The 17,131-nt window shown below is 40.2% G+C and overlaps 2 protein-coding genes across 6 annotated transcripts; both read right to left on the bottom strand.

The window, feature by feature from the left end:
- Window positions 1-3,377: 3,377 nt before the first annotated feature.
- On the bottom strand, window positions 3,378-10,586 carry tfe3b (transcription factor binding to IGHM enhancer 3b). 5 transcript variants are annotated; one of them, XM_054616761.1, is made up of 9 exons: window positions 10,404-10,586; window positions 8,764-8,989; window positions 8,446-8,670; window positions 7,832-7,927; window positions 6,981-7,092; window positions 6,808-6,864; window positions 6,501-6,576; window positions 6,184-6,349; window positions 3,378-5,637 (listed from the first exon to the last, which is right to left on the bottom strand). In XM_054616761.1, exons 2-9 carry the CDS (start codon window positions 8,953-8,955, stop codon window positions 5,203-5,205), a joined length of 1,359 nt encoding a protein of 452 aa, XP_054472736.1. In that variant the 5' UTR covers window positions 8,956-8,989; window positions 10,404-10,586; the 3' UTR covers window positions 3,378-5,202. The 5 variants fall into 5 exon arrangements, with proteins under 5 accessions (XP_054472736.1, XP_054472740.1, XP_054472738.1 ...); XM_054616765.1 differs by having other exon boundaries at window positions 6,184-6,331; XM_054616763.1 differs by having other exon boundaries at window positions 10,449-10,586.
- A 404-nt stretch (window positions 10,587-10,990) lies between these two features.
- On the bottom strand, window positions 10,991-17,131 carry gnl3l (guanine nucleotide binding protein-like 3 (nucleolar)-like). Its single transcript, XM_054617858.1, has 15 exons — window positions 17,029-17,131; window positions 16,899-16,942; window positions 16,218-16,328; window positions 16,002-16,118; window positions 15,811-15,894; window positions 13,704-13,839; window positions 13,473-13,576; window positions 13,216-13,360; window positions 13,036-13,123; window positions 12,779-12,956; window positions 12,548-12,690; window positions 12,320-12,456; window positions 11,884-12,050; window positions 11,598-11,772; window positions 10,991-11,086 (listed from the first exon to the last, which is right to left on the bottom strand). The coding sequence occupies exons 1-15, from the start codon at window positions 17,039-17,041 to the stop codon at window positions 11,019-11,021; spliced, it is 1,710 nt and encodes a 569-aa protein (XP_054473833.1). The 5' UTR covers window positions 17,042-17,131; the 3' UTR covers window positions 10,991-11,018.

Here is a 17,131-nt window from a genome sequence, read left to right as displayed (position 1 = left end):
GTAAATACCGTTGGGCGAGTTCTTCTTCTCTGGAGGCAAATTAACAGCCAATGGCACACTATTGCCACCTGTTGTATATGTTACAAAGTGCGTGTCTTAAAGGATAAAGGTGCACCAGACACATCATTCAAATCAGTGTTAACACTATTGTCATATTAACTCGAGATCAATATGAAGGATACAATTGAAATATGTTTAATGATGATATCTAATGCTCACATTAGATACTACTAGTGCAGGGCCCACAGAAAACATGCCGGTTCAGAAAGGGCCCAATGCTTGATTACAACAACATAACAACATAACAATTAATATATGAGGCATTCCCAGTACCCACATTACCAGATAGCAAAACGGTGAAAAGTAATGCAAGTCAGTGTGTTCAGGGTCCAGAGCCCCAAATCATTTAAACCAGGCCTGAAAACACACATTCAGGTCGGGGTCAGAAACAACGATGAAACACAGAGTGAAGGTGATTTCCTCCGCAGTTTTATATATATATATATATATATATATATATATATATATATATATATATATATATATATATATATATATATATATATATATATAAGTAGATCAGGGATTTAATTAGAGTATTTTTCGGACTGTAATGTAATGCAACATATTCATTTCCAAATAGGAGATTCCTTGCTCTATAGTTAGATTACCTGCATTTTAGATGCAAAGGAGGACAAATACACTGATGGTCAACGATTCAATATGATAATTTATAGTCTTTCAATGGAATCATATTGTGATTGCATCATACATAATGATATTGTGATATACAAGTCTGTTGCAATTATTATTTTCGTAGTAATTTGCCTCTGCACTATACTTTTGCTCTGGTTTATGCTTTTAGATGCTTGTTTAAGAAAGGAGATGCACTTATGACTTCTGGTGACTAGTAGTTCTCTTGAATACCTATGTTGAATACACTTATTGTAAGTCGCTTTGGATAAAAGCGTCTGCTAAATGACTGTAATGTAATAATGTAATGTAATGTGATGGGATCATACATAGTGATATTGTGATATACAAGTACAAATGTCTTAATCTGATTACTCTGTATTTGTGATTTGTGCACATTTAAACATAGTTAGTTTATAGCTGGAAACATTAATCTACTTTTCTCTAATTTCACTTGAAACTGTTATGTTTCATTATTTCTTTATTAAAGATGTCAAGTCAAGTATTTTATTCACACAGGAGTATACAAAAATGGGCTTTACCAAGTGGTTATTTCATATTTCATATTGGCTATTTATCTTATTATTGAATTACTGGAAAACATCGCAATATCAGGATATATATTTGTGTTGAGACATTTGTGTTCCTGCTTTTACACACACACACACAGAGAGAGAGAGAGAGAGAGAGAGAGCGAGAGAGAGAGAGAGTCTGTGAAAGAGCATGAAAGTGGTGCAGTTAAAGCTCCACAGCTGACAGGTCACTGAAGGATGCGTCTGTGATTAAAGCTGGATCGCCTGCTTCTAAAATATGCCATGAAAAGTGAGTATAACTTGCTTTTGACAAAGTTCTTATCATACAGCGAGAAATAAACAATGTAGGATTTTATGGATTCCTGTAAATGACAATGATTAATCACATAAAATGTATTTAGAGGCTCAGTGTTCAAGGTTTTATTGCTGTGGCTATTGATTCCATCAATCAGATGAACTGCATTAAAGTATATTGACTGTTAATTATCTTTTATTTGAATCATTCATTTTGACTTGATATAACCTTTATACATTCTCTGTATCCCCCGATTTCTGAAAACCTAAAATATGATTTGTTAAATTGTAAAAAAAATAGCTTGACATTTGGATACAATACTTCAGATATACAAACTAAGGGTGTTTTCTTCTTGAATATCTGCAATAAAATAAAACCCTCAAAATGCCTCATAAGGAAAGTCTTACATGAAGTCATTAAATATTAATGAATAGCAAAAAGATCGATCTCACATTCTCATATAGCTGTCAGGATATCCCCGTGCTACCTTTCATCTACATTATAAATGTTTCCTAAATGGTGATAAATAATAGATTAACTAACTCTGCCATTTCCAAGATGTCAACTCATCACTTACGGCTGCCAAACTTACAGCTACAGATCCGACTCTGTTGTAACTACAGAGAATGATGAGGTTTAATTTTACATTAAGTAAATTATAATAACGTAAGTAAATTAGTGAGTTTTAATGATAGATTCTGGTTTTTAAAAAAAGTCATTTTATAATGTTTTTTTTCAGATTAACAGGTCTCATGACATATTTATTGCCACAATGGATACCAAACTGGATTCTGCAGACATGAATGAAAAGATGAATGATGGAAGTGACGGCAAACCAAAGTCCAATGACTCACTGACCGATGCTTCAAAGGTGCCCGGGATACCTGAAAACTCCAGCCCAGATCCAACAGGTGAGTTTACACAGAACCGGATTTATTGTCATTAACTAAGCAATGAATTGCAGTTTTCTTTTACAAAGATTGAAGTTTCTTTTCTTACAGGATCTCTGACTGAAGTCACTATGTTTTCAGAGGAGATCTCTACTGAGAACACTGAATTATCTCCAACTGACACCTCTGTGAATGTATTCCCAAAAGTTATAGGTATACTTTAATCCTTGAACTCCAACATCTATTTTTCTCTAAAATCTGGTTTTCATGAGGATTTATTGTTTGTTCATTTTATACGTCTGGTGCAGAAACCAACTCGCATAAAAACCCAAAAGGTGGAGTGACCAGAGTTTCCATCCTTACCCCATGCTCTGTGGAGCAAGACCAGCCGAGGCCCCTATGCGCCCTGCTGCCGTCCTCTATGGAGGCCGGCACAGTCTATGATATGAGTCGGTCATTCATATCAATCAGCAAGAGTCAAGAAAGCCTCAAAGTCACTTCTGTCCACACTGAGCCAGATGATGACGGTAAGGACACAAACTGTTGTGTATTCTTGATGTCCACTTTCTTACGTGCTTTTTTCCCCTAAAATTGAAGCCTCAACTTCCCTCTTCTCTTTCTCCCCCCCCCCTTAGACCTTTGTGCCGCAATCCTTTTGGCCTGCCTTTTCTGTCACCCTCTGGACTGTTTACTGGCCATGATGAGAGGGTGTAACAAGTGCATTTGGTCGCTGTGCTCGTTCCTGTGCGGCTGCGAGCCCAGCACCCTGCAGCCCCTCCAGGACGCCACCCACCACTGTGACCTCTGCCACTGTCTGGGCGTTCACCGCTTCCTGTGCGACTGTCCCGTCTGTGACATCTGCCTACAGACTACTGAGTGCCTGGACCTCGCCATGGAGATCTCTCAAATGCTTTACCACTGATGCTGGCCGCCAGCGAATAACCACATCCAGACATCGAACCAATGGGAATCATTTATTTGTTAAAATCTCCCGAAAGCCAACTTGGGACAAGACACAAATGCTACCTGTTTACGGTTAACAGTCAATGTTAGCACTCAAATATATGTCAGGGTAAGACATGGTTAATATCGTGGAGAGCGATTAACTATGAGTGGAAAAAGCCGGCTATATATGTACTTAGTCTGATGGGACTACGAAACAGCGCAATTAGTAGCACTGAGCTATGGTGAAGAGCTGCTTTTAGCTCACAAACTGTTCAGAAGTTCTGAATGACCAGGACAGGACACCTTAAAAATCACTCTCTCCACCATCCCCACCAAAAAGCAAAGATGTTTTTTGGCTGCTGAATAGTTAGAAAATGTATGTATATCGATAACTTGGAGGTTGTTATGGAGGGAAAAAAAAAAAAGTCAGTGCGCCAGTCTTACAAAAAAAACAAAAACAACTTCACTTATGCAGGTACTTTCTCAAACAGACATTCATTTACTGTACAAAAAGTCATGTTAAGCATCTGAACAAAATTAAATGCCTTTCTAAAACTTTGTGGCTATTTTATTGAATAATAATTGCATTGCAGGTTTCACACATCAAACAGTTAAACCTTATCATTACAGACGTGAGGCTAGTGGTTGGTTTAAAAGAAGGCCAAAGCCCTCTGAGTTCATACTACAATGAGCAATAACGCATTATTAGATATATCAGCTTTGATCGTCAAAACCCCAAAAAGAAGCCACAATCTTGGTAGAACATGCTTGTCAGTAAAATCACTCAGTGACGGGCCGCCAAGGATTAGAGACAATCACTGACGACACAGATATTAGCCAGGAGAAACTACTTATTAAACTATTATTCAGGTATCAAAATAACTAATGTAATGAACTACAGTACTGTTGTAAAATTGTTCTGCATCTCACATACTGTCTTGCATTTCCATTGACTTAGTGAATATATTCAAAAATAAAACGCTGATTTGCAATTTGTAGCTACTCTGGAAGAAGTCCTGCTTTGGCCAACTAGCTGCAGCAGCAAGTGAACGTTCCATTGCTTTTAAAATGTATTACAAATACATGCAACCTGGGCATCGGCTGTCCACTGTGCGCGATAGTAATAAAAACAGACAAAAGCTATCATAAAATGCATAGACTGCCATAAAATAAGGTGCAATTAAATTGCTCAAAATAAAATATTCTTATATACAATATGCAGTAAATATCTCACAATGTGCCAATTCACTTTAGAAAGATCCCTTCTGTAGCTGCTGGTGAAACAACCCAACATGGATGAGCATGCGACCGCTCTTAACAAACCCTGATTCCAGTCAGTTGAAAAAGAAAATAAGAAAACCAAAACAAAATATACTGTATGTTGGCATCTCTTAATCATTTTTTTATGCCAGTGTTGTTGTGAAAAAACAAACCTCACAGCTTTCTTCCCTATAAATGAGCACATAATAAATTCAAGCAAAACATATATCCCTCTTAAATCTCTGAAGAATTTTTTTAAAACTAAATAAGAATGGAAAAATCTCTTAATGCTAAGTCCATGCCCCTATGATACAATATTTCATTTTAATAAGATTGCATTTATAAACCCAGACATAATCATCTGACCAGCTCCAAACAGGAACAATAATAATTAGGCCTGTACGGCAAAGGAATTAAAAAAATAATCAAGAAGAACATGTTAGTTTTGATCTTAATGTAAGCTATTTTTGCTTTTTATAAGTTCAAATTTACAGTCCTATTAATAGACTGACGTTATATAAGGATAGACTGCACTTCCTGACATTTTTGTCCCTCCAGTCAGTTTCTGACCGCCACACGGCGCTCATCACAAGTCCTCGTCCATTTCAAGGCTGCTCCTGCGACTGCTGCTTTTAGAGGCACCTGGCGACAAGGGGGAAAAGAGCGGCTCAGCCATCCTCTCTGGAGAAAGGGTGCACCCCTCGTCCATGAGAAAGTCTCCCAAGCCCACGTCAGGGTAGAGTGCCGAGGCCGAGGCATCGTCTAGCTCGGCGAAGCTCAGGCTGCCCAGGTCCAGGGGGCTGCTGATGGTGACTCCTGCAGGGGAGTCCGAGGAGGGTGGGGACAAGAAGGAGGCTGGCAGAGGATGTCCGATGCCTGCCCCGCCCATACTGAGGAGGTTTTGGGAGGAGACACCGTCTGCACTGGGAGGCAGAGACGGACCGCTGTGTTGGACCTGCTGCTGTTGGAGCAGAGATGGATCAGGACTCAGGCCGTGGAGCTGCGCCTGTATTTCCAGCTCCTGAAAAAAGGCAGCAGCAAATTTGACATTCAGATGCCATGTTCTGGAAGACTGCAAATGTTAATATGTAACAACATATAGGAGTCCTTTATGCGTTTAGTATGTGAAAAGTTATTTCCCTACAATAAACAATACCTTAAAGTGGCAATAGAAGTTTTTAACTAATAGCAGACATAGTGCAGAAATAATGCAAATATAGCAATAGAGCACCCTTTCTCTAACCGTTGTCAAGGGGCGTGCACTTCTGGTGTCATCAAGCTAGGAGGAGGGGCCAAACTTTAAATATTGTGTTTACAAACCAAAGCCGAACAATCCTACCCATTCTGCCTTTAACTACCAGAACCAGTAAAGTGATAGATAGATATTCCTTTATTGATCCCCATGGGGGAAATTCGGGTGTTGCAGCAGCTCAGGTACAGAGTAAACAGATTAAGATAATAAATAAAAGATAAGATAAGATAAAATAAAATAAAACTATAAGACAGCTGTTGCATTTCATGTCTAAGTTCTGCCGCCATGGAACACAGAGGACCAACAAATACTGACCTGGATGCGTAACATTAGACTGTGGTTTGCAAGCTCCAGCTTTTTCTGACGCATATCGATATCCTTGGCTCTCTGCTGTTCTTTCTGCAACTTCCTGATGTAGTCCACGGAGGCTTTCAGTATGGTGCCTTTATTCCAGCGCATCTCACTGACATCATTGTGATATCAGTATACATGTATTTTACAGACAGTGAAGAAAAGGAAACACAACAGACAGATTTTTAATACACAACAGTTGCGGGGACTAATCATTTTGGTATTCATCAAGTGATTCATGAAAGGAAAATTAATATCCTGAAAAATCTGACTGCGCTTACGGGTCATTCGTCTTCGGTATCAGAGTACCAAGCTCCTTTATGCGGTCGTTGATGTTGAATCTCCGCCTCCTCTCAACTGCAATGAGGAATGGGAAAGCAACACACGTTAGTTTAACTTCAACAATAAGTTATCACTAAGCAAGCTTTGTTAGAAATACATGGGCATGGAAAAATATCATATTACCGTAGGAGTGGGGTATTGTGATTTTGAATGTGCAGGGCACATTAGCTCGAACTGTATTTCTAATGTTAACTGCATTTACATTCAACAATATTCTCAAAATGGCTGAAATAAACCTTAACTCACTGAGGTTATGATTGTCCTTCTTCTGCCTTTCTTTCATTATTGCTTTGACATCTACATCTGAAAGACAAATGCATAGTGTTCCACACAATTCAATATTTTAAATGTTTGAAAAAAGTTCTCCTTACACTAAAAAACAATGAAAGACGCATGTTTATAACAGTTAGATACTGTACCAGTAATTTCCCTTTTTATTTGTGGAAGATCAGCTGGGCAGGAGTTGCTGACAGTGAGAGTAGTTGTTGCCATTCCAGGGCTATGGTACACATCCAACAGATTTCCTGGGAGCTACAGGATATGGAGCATGTTAAAATATATGTTATAGACTATGATTACCATAAAGCTAGAAGCAAATTTGAAAAAAGAAAGTCTTCCCCATCCCCGTTTAAAGATAAACGCAACTACATCTTGCACAAAGCTAAAGTGCCACATAAAAGGCAGGTATTACACTTCCTTTTTAAACCAAATTCTAATCAACAGATGCTGTTTTAGGATAAAAAGCACAAAATCACAACATTTAATATTACACATTAAACCCGGACAACAATACCAGGCGCTATTTCAAAAATCACAAAAAGCATTTACCTCACTGTGCTTCTTTTTCTTGTCTTCCAAAAGCATCACCATAATCCTCATTTTTTTGTTTTGCGGCAAAATTTAGATAAAGCTCTTCCTATCTGACAAATTACTGGTTAACCTGGCAGCTACGAAGAACTTTTTAGAGGAGTACAATCCACTCGCTTCTCCTCGTCTTGTGTCCTCTGATACCTTTACCCCGCCCAGGCAGCACTTTTGTGACGAATAGTAACTGAGTGCCAAAAGTATATATTTACTCCTACGACTTCAGAATTCCACACATAAAAGAGACCGTCCATTCAAAGAAAAAACACTTTGGGTATAAAAAGCAAATTGATTTGACTTGAAATCCACAGTGTTTTCCTATCACTGTACATCAAATGAAGAACATGTAAACTCTAGAGGAAAAAAGGAAGTATTCACGGTAAAATAAATACATTGTTCTACATACCGTGCTAGGCAACTGAAGCCCTGAGTCGATCAACGTAATGATGTCGTCATTAAAACTGGATTCAAGACTAATGATGTCGTCGATCACATCATCAATCTAGATAAAGCCGATGAGAGAAAACACCATTGGTACTAAATCAATAAGTCTTTAGGGTTTAATGTTTCAGAGTAAACAACATGTATATAAATAGTGTGCTTTGTAATCTTAAACAGTCTAGTATAAGTATACTCTGTAAAAGCTAACACTAAACATTTCAGGTAATATAACTACAGAGGCCAGATTTCACAGAGACTGCAGTGTGCAAGAGAAATGCTGGCATGGTTAAACTGTAAGTGCAGTATTTCACATGTTATTGTGACAACAGGCCAACACAGGTACGATGATTAAAGGCATGCATCAGTGCAGTGGGACCTTCAGACACATCATTCCAGAGCAAACAAAAAGTAATTACGCTAGAAGTGAGCAAAGGGTTAGACATTCAACTTCTCCAAAATTGAGCTGTAAATTTGAAGAAAGACAACGTTTGACACGGTTTTGCAATCTGCTGTACCAGCAAACCAAAACCATGCACAAGAAGTTACACAACTGGTATCAAAAGTGGGAATTTCCCATACTTCCTCCTTGTTGGATCCGATGTTTAGCAAAGCCATCGGACTGTTAGGGACACTGCTGGCAGTGTGAGCAACTTCAGGGGCAGAACTGGACTGCGGCACAGGCGACAGACCCATGGTCTGAGAAACCGCGTTGTTGCCCAGAGTTGTGGAGAGGTACTGCTTCACCTGTTGCCTCTGTGCCTGCTGGATGTGGTACTTGGTGGGGTTCTCCAAGTGGGTCTGCACCTGTTCATTTAAAGAGCTGTTTAGGTTCTGAGATAATCAGACTTCATTAAATCAAGAACACAAGTGACAAACATACAAACAGGGCGCACTTACTTTCAGCACCTCCACAGGCACCTGTGCTGGAGGGGGGCGGGCAGCATTCGGGGGCAGTGTGACAGAGATGGCTGGAGTGGAGTCAGAGGCCCGGAGCTGAGAGGCAGAGGCTTGCTGCTGGGCCTCACGTCTCTCCTGCTCCTGGGCTTGTTCTCGCATCAGCTGCTGCCGCAGCAACACACGTGACGACATGGCTGAAGAGAGCAATCAAGATCTAGGGATGGAGCTGAAAAACAAACACAGAACCAAGGAGTGTTATCGGTGGGTAACGTCAGTAGTATTTCAAATTGTGTACTGGCATTTTGCTTTTAAACAGCTCAATCCTTAAATCATCCACTATAGTACTCTGGTGATGATGCTTTGGCTATCCAGATGTTACTTCCGTCATTGGTACCTTTAACATAATTACCAATGGAAATGTAGTTTTTTTATTTAAAAATAATTTAAGAGAATAACTTGTACAGAGGCAGTTCAAGCTATGATATAATGTGGGCGATATTTTAACCAGACCGTTATTCACTATTCTTTGGCAACCTGCGCAATCTAGGAATCTTGCTCAACACAGCTTGTAAAGCCCTCTCCACCTACTGATGATGCCTCATCAGATGCCGATTGTGAAACAACCCTAGTATTTTTGTCAATAAAATTGATCACATTTGGGCCAACACCAGCCTTGTTTTTTCTCAGTATGTATTCATTTAATGCCCTCAGCTTGCACCACTGCATGATCATATATATGCTCCACATAGGGTCAACCCTCTTCAGCTAACGCTATATCTGGTATAGTTTTGTCTCTTTCTTTACCTTGATCTGAGATGGTGTTGGCTCATGAAGACATCCCCAGGCTTTAACCAAAAGCTGGATAGGTTACCTTACTTTACACTCAATACCAGCCTTTACACCTCCCGGAATTTCGACTTTGCACACTGCGACTTTTCGTATAAACCCTCCAGTGTCAGATTAATTAAGACACTCACTGAGACTCAACACCAAATTAAGGCGCACAATTCAAAACTCGTCGTGACAAGTTGTGCAACGCTGCAGAGTGCATCGCGTTAACCGGGTGTCGGGATCGGTTCCTCCTGCGGGAAGCTGTGTCAAACTAAACGGGCAGCGCCGTTATGCCCGGTGTCTCACACACGAACACGATACCATAACAAGGCTGAACGACCCCGTGCCATGTGCATTTAGGGGTAGATGTGTGAGCCGGTTGGACAAGTAATAGGCTAACTATCTGACGTTCACTGTTTTACTTTCAGCGGTCTTCGTATCTCTCTTTTTGGTGCCTCTACTCGTGAAGCAGAGCTCAGCTGACAGCTCGCTGCTGCTCAGGGGCCCACGTCCACGTCCACGTCCACTGACGCTAACGCTAGCGCTAGCATGTCGTTACATTAGTAAATACATGCTGTACGTGAGCTTAAGTTACCTCACGTCACCAGTCGCCAAGTTGAAGGAAGTTAACGATAGCTTATTTGTTGAAAGCAGCTGTGTATCAGGAGCAATTTAAGACACAGCCACGGCAAAGTAAACACAGGAAGTTGCAGGTTAGCTGAACTAGCTAACGTTACCTAGCCCCCGTTAGTTGCCCCACCAGCGGACCTAATGCTAAGTAGCATTTGAGAGGAAAGATAAGAACGTACTGTGGCAATAGATTGTTGTTTTTTTTTAGGTAATCACAGCCATACATCTCCGAGGTCATCCGGTTTCTTTGCCATAGTTAAGGTCGTTGAATACGAGCTGAATACAGTCGCTAGCCACGGCTCTGACAGTGTTGTTTATCTCGGCCGACGCGCTGAGGTCATCCGTCGCGTTTTACCCGGAACCTGTTGACTGGTGTGAGGTTGCACATTTTCAAAACGGCTTATTTAGTGCAGGTACTATGAAGCTTTAGAGTTAAATAAGATACAACTGAAGAAGTTAGATTCAACCCAGTGTAATCTGGGATGAACAAAATGGTATTTTAAGTCTGTATCAAGTTATGATGCAAGTATCGACCCATGCAGGAAAAAACACTTTGTTGACATTTTCCAGTGATTTTAAGGAACTCTGAACACAGATATAATTTACCTTGCAAAAAACAACCATAAAATATATATTTTTTTATAATGAAATTAAGAAAGGATCAAGGTTCCCAGAAGCAAAAGTGGTGCGTTTGGATTGTATCACCTTTTCTACGTCGATCAGAATACTGCCACTATCATCAAAATAAGACAAGACAGAAAGTATATGTATTAATTAAATATTTTATTTTAAAATCAGCCATCTGAAAATGAGAAGTCCATTGCAGCTGTCAAGGTGTCTGAGAGTTTGGTGGCAATTTTGTCTGAAGAGAAAAAAAATACAATTATCAGTTTAATTTTGTGTGATTAAACATCAGTTAAAAGGATAGAGAAAACAAATTACTCCTTACAGAAAATTGCCTGTACGTGTGCAGGATAACATGCTAACTCTCTGCTACAAGAGGGGAAAAAATAAAAATCGACAGACCAATAGAACCTTTTACACAGGAATAGACGTCTCTGTCACAGGCCACATTTAAGGCCCGCTTAATCACATTAATGCTGGGGTATAATATTCCCACTATCAACTGATGGAGCCTTAAATCTTGGGTGGTCTTGAATGCTTTTTTTCTTCTTTAAATTTATTCCAATGAGAACAGAGAAATTGAGCCTTGTTGGCCTGTTTACAACAAAACTAACATGAAGGTGTAGAGTAATTTTGTTTGTTTACTTTTTCACAGATTAGGGTAAAAAGTGTTTTCATAAGTCATAGCTTGATCACACCATAGACAAAACCTTATATGGTATTAGACTGAGACCAATATTTAAACAAACCAGCTCTTTTCTGTTGCTTTTTCCTCTTCTTGCCGGCAGCCAGGAGTGCCTGACCCTGCTGTAGAGGATCTACATCCAAGATATCCTTCAAACTTGGAGCCCTGGGTGTAGCACCATTTGCAGGCAAGTCAGTCTTTGACTTCTGAGATTTTATCTCCACTGTCATTGGTCCAAACTATTTTGAGCCAGAAAGAAATTTAAGTTAAAGGAGACATATTTTACAAATTTGCGTACAACATACTGTTATCAAGTAAACACTTAAGCTGTAAGGACTGCGCTGATTCACCTCTGGGTCCTGGCCATCCTCCATAGATTCAGTTTCATCTTTAAACTCTGGCTCTTCCAAGGACCCCCCCACCATCTCCAGGTCAGAAGGTGGTTCACCCTGGCCACCTTGTGTCATTCCAGTGGTTTCCATGCAAAATCCCATTTGGATATCAGGACAAGATGACTCTGAAAGACAGCAAAGAGCATATCCAAGGTATGAACAACTGCTACTTCTTTGGGGTGTGTTACATCGAAAGGCATAATATAATGTTCTCACATAATCTAGTGGTGTGTAGACTTCTGGTTTGTGATATTGAGGTTTTGAGATACCTGCCCTTGGAACTACTTTTTTACCAAACAAAGCAGCCGAATGAAAACTGCTGACAGTGAGGTCTGTGGTTTATCCTGAAAAAACTCGGATACAATTTCTAGATTCCACTAGAATTTACTTTTACCTGCAAGAACCTCTTGATTTCCTTTTTCCAGCTCATCCCAGTCAAAAGCTTTACCCATCTCTGTGACAATCGCAGCACTGACGTGTGTGGGAAGGGTGTGTGTCTCGGGAGGGTGGGTGAAGTAGCTGATCCTTCCCCTAAATAACATAACATTCGGGAATTAGAACGGTGTTATGATCCGATTGATTGTCATTTGTCAAAACATCCAAAATCTAATGTTTAACTCACCCTGTCCAATCCATGAGCACACTCTTTGCTGCTTTGTCGGTGTCAGGCAGTCCTCCCTTTTTTAGTTTGCCTTGACGTCGAGCAAGCATTGCCAAGAACTCCAGAGCTGTGTGAAAGTCTGAGACCCCGTAGTGCTCCATGATCTGTACATCCAGCAAAAACAACTGCAATGGCAGTGGCCAAAAGACATAATAGGGCAACACAGAAAAAGGTTGTGACGACATGACATACCTGCCCCTTGTTGCAGCGTCGAAGGATGGCTTCAACCGGTTGAAAAGGATCCACAAGCTGTTCGATTTTCACACAGTTGCGAAGAATCATTGCTGCATCAGTCGTTGAGGTCGCCATGACAATGCCGGGGCAATCTAGAAGCTTAATGTATTTGTCCAAATGCACTTGTTGTAGGCACCTGAAATCCACCAAATGCATTAGCAAGACTAGTAGTGGACACGCAGGATTTCAGGATCAACAGCTTACTTTGTACTTACTTTGTGACACCAGGAGTAGCTCCGACATTGCACGCTCGCGCCCGTTTCAAACTGTTAATCAAACTACTCTTTCCAACATTAGGAAAACCTACAAAACAGGAGAGGGCAAATTATTTCACTTTGGACAACCTCACCCTATACATAGAAAGAAACGTGGGTCTTTCTGGACGTGGTGCTTACCTACAACACCGACTGTGATGGCCGTCTTTATGTCAAGGTTGCGGCAGTAGTTGCCGAGTAGCTTCATCAAGCAATCTGCACCAACACAAGCACTGGTACTGAGAAGCTCCGTGGTGGCTTGTGTCACTGGTACGTTACTGCGTTTCTGTCAATGGCAAAACAGGAAATCATGTGAAATTATATTTTTCCGTAGCTTAAATTTTTAAATCTCAATTAGCATTGTTAGATGATCAAAATATACATTTGCATGTGCATACCAAGTTCTTGTTCTGGTGCTGAGTAGAGGCTTTGAAAGCCACTGTGGGAAACTCATTACGGAGATATTTAATCCACTTTTCCACAATTTCCTTTGCCACCAAATCTATATTCAAAGTATTAAAAAAATTCACAGAATAAATAAAACAGTAACTGATTTGTCCTTCAATGAAATTATGGAAATATAGACATCCATAAAAGATATACGTTCTAAATGAATTTAGTTTACTTACCAATTTTATTAAGCACTAAAACTATCTTCTTGTTCGTTCCACTTTGAATGACTGCCTGCTCCACCTGAGGACATCTGCAGCCAAGAGGGTCACGTGCATCCAAAACCTCCAAAATCACATCTGAGGCATCCACTACCTTAAAAAAATATATATATTGTTTTAAAAACAGTGTTCGTGAACAAAATCCATTTCACCCTGCTCTTTTACAGTGGGTACGGAAAGTATTCAGACCCCTTTAAATTTTTCACCCTTTGTTTCATTGCAGCCATTTGCTAAAATCGAAAAAGTTCATTTTTTTTCTCATTAATGTACACTCAGCAACCCATCTTGACAGAAAAAAACAGAAATGTAGAAATTTTTGAAACTGAAATATCACATGGTCATAAGTATTCAGACCTTTTGCTCAGTATTGAGTAGAAGCACCCTTTTGAGCTAGTACAGCCATGAGTCTTCTTGGGAATGATGCAACAAGTTTCTCACAACTGGATTTGGGGATCCTCTGCCATTCTTCCTTGCAGATCCTCTCCAGTTCTGTCAGGTTGGATGGTGAACGTTGGTGGACAGCCATTTTCAGGTCTCTCCAGAGATGCTCAATTGGGTTTAGGTCAGGGCTCTGGCTGGGCCAGTCAAGAATGGTCACAGACTTGTTCCGAAGCCACTCCTTTGTTATTTTAGCTGTGTGCTTCGGGTCATTGTCTTGTTGGAAGGTGAACCTTCGGCCCAGTCTGAGGTCCTGAGCACTCTGGAGGTTTTCTTCCAGGATATCTCTGTACTTGGCCGCATTCATCTTTCCTTCAATTGCAACCAGTCGTCCTGTCCCTGCAGCTGAAAAACACCCCCATAGCATGATGCTGCCACCACCATGTTTCACTGTTGGGATTGTATTGGGCAGGTGATGAGCAGTGCCTGGTTTTCTCCACACATACCGCTTAGAATTAACGCCAAAAAGTTCAATCTTGGTCTCATCAGACCAGAGAATCTTATTTCTCATAGTTTGGGAGTCCTCCATGTGTTTTTTGGCAAACTCTATGCGGGCTTTCATATGTCTTGCACTGAGGAGAGGCTTCCGTCGGGCCACTCTGCCATAAAGCCCCGACTGGTGGAGGGCTGCAGTGATAGTTGACTTTGTGGAACTTTCTCCCATCTCCCTACTGCATCTCTGGAGCTCAGCCACAGTGATCTTTGGGTTCTTCTTTACCTCTCTCACCAAGGCTCTTCTCCCACGATTGCTCAGTTTGGCTGGACGGCCAGGTCTAGGAAGAGTTCTGGTCATCCCATACTTCTTCCATTTAAGGATTATGGAGGCCACTGTGCTCTTAGGAACCTTGAGTGCTGCAGAAATTCTTTTGTAACCTTGGCCAGATCTGTGCCTTGCCACAATTCTGTCTCTGAGCTCCTTGGGCAGTTCCTTCGACCTCATGATTCTCATTTGTTCTGACATGCACTGTGAGCTGTAAGGTCTTATATAGACAGGTGTGTGCCTTTCCTAATCAAGTCCAATCAGTTTAATTAACAGCTGGACTCCAATGAAGGAGTAGAACCATCTCAAGGAGGATCAGAAGAAATGGACAGCATGTGAGTTAAATATGAGTGTCACAGCAAAGGGTCTGAATACTTATGACCATGTGATATTTCAGTTTTTCTTTCTTAATAAATTTGCAAAAAATTCTACATTTCTGTTTTTTTCTGTCAAGATGGGTTGCTGAGTGTACATTAATGCGAAAAAAAATGAACTTTTTCGATTTTAGCAAATGGCTGCAATGAAACAAAGAGTGAAAAATTTAAAGGGGTCTGAATACTTTCCATACCCACTGTATGCTTCTATCATAGTGTAATTTAGGAGGCGAGAAATATATACCACCCTAAATGTGTTTGTATACGGGCAGGATGTCTTTGACTGGAGATTTTTTAATCTCCATGTGAGAGCAGATGCATTTATTGGAAGACAATTGCCTGATCTGTGGCAGTGTGTAGATAATAACTGTTTTCCAATGTTCAGTCACTTCTGATTGCTTTGACAAAAGGTTAAGAGAAAAAGTGCTGAGTGTTATTTCTATTTATATGATATCAGAAGTGAGCATGTGGCATGTATGTAGCAACTACGTACCTTTTTAAATTCTCTGTAATATGCCTTTCTCGAATTCTCATTTTCAAAATTAACATTCTTCTCCAAACTCTGCATCTCCATCTCCTGTGAACACAAAGAAGTAAAACACAAATCATTAAAAAAGGGGCAATTTGCACAGTATCCAGTTATTTGTATTGCAGTCCATTTCCACTAAAAAGGCTGACATTTACCTTCTGTTCAAACTCTCTTTGGCGCTGTAGGATGTCATTCTGAAAGCTTTGCAAATTCCTCCTCTTCATCAGATCTCTTTCTCTGGAGTTTTTCTGCCTGTCCTGGAGGTCCTGAAGCTAAGAAGGAAATATATGAATTGAGAGAGTGTATTACATCAAGAAAATATCAGCAATGTAACCTCAAATAGGATCAAAGTCAAGTATTTGAATGTTCACCCTTTGCTTCCGGATTTCTTCTGGTTTTCTTTGGTCTTTGCCATGCTGCACAGATGACTGCTCTGAATTCTTTGTCTGCCCTGATGCATCATCCTTTCGTCCATCTTGAGTCTGCAAACAGGAAAACAAAAAAATAGCCTATATTGTAAAATAATATTTATATATATATTATTTATAGGTTTCAACTGATTTGTCTGTTCATAGTATGTTCAGCTGTTATTAACTGATCTAGTTCCAACTGTATTAACCTTACACTACAATAAACTAAAATTTGTATTGTGAAGTTTTTAGAAGATCTTTGCTAAAGAAACACGCCTGTTAATTCCAGCTTGTTAGAGGCATTATTGTGCACTTGACACTGAAACAGGAACTTGTTCCTATTTGAATAAGACATGTTGAGTGACACTGAAGCGTCTGAATGCTAAATGTACCCCTGAATATGGTGATAAAGGGAGCTGGGGTAGTCTCTTACCTCTCCTCGCAGGTAGTTGGCAGTCTGAGCAATGTGCCAGATAGATAAGCAACTATTTATAACATGATTTAGTGGAGTTGTGTTGTCATTAGCATATTATATTTTCTTGAAAGTAAAGACTGGACCACACAGCAGGTTTAGACTCGTAACGTTAGCTCCAGCTCCACTAAAAGTTAGCCACAGGAAACATTAGCCGAGGTCGCACTTACGCTAAATTTTCCGAAGAAGCCGAGACGTTTGGCTCGTTTTTGTTCTGTAAGAAACGAAAGAGTCCATTCAAAACCACCCACAGTTACTTAGAAAGTGAACACGTTCAGTCAAAGATGTAACAATACGTACTAGCTTTGGACATGGCTTCACCGAAGACTTCTTCTTCTCCGAGTTCACGTGTGTGGCAGGAGGGTGAACATGTGCGCACAATGACGTCATCCACAACATCCGG

Source organism: Anoplopoma fimbria, chromosome 17, assembly GCF_027596085.1.
Source record: "Anoplopoma fimbria isolate UVic2021 breed Golden Eagle Sablefish chromosome 17, Afim_UVic_2022, whole genome shotgun sequence".
NCBI lineage: Eukaryota > Metazoa > Chordata > Actinopteri > Perciformes > Anoplopomatidae > Anoplopoma > Anoplopoma fimbria.
Note: the sequence above shows the minus strand (reverse complement) of the source record. Positions and strands in the feature narration are given on the sequence as shown.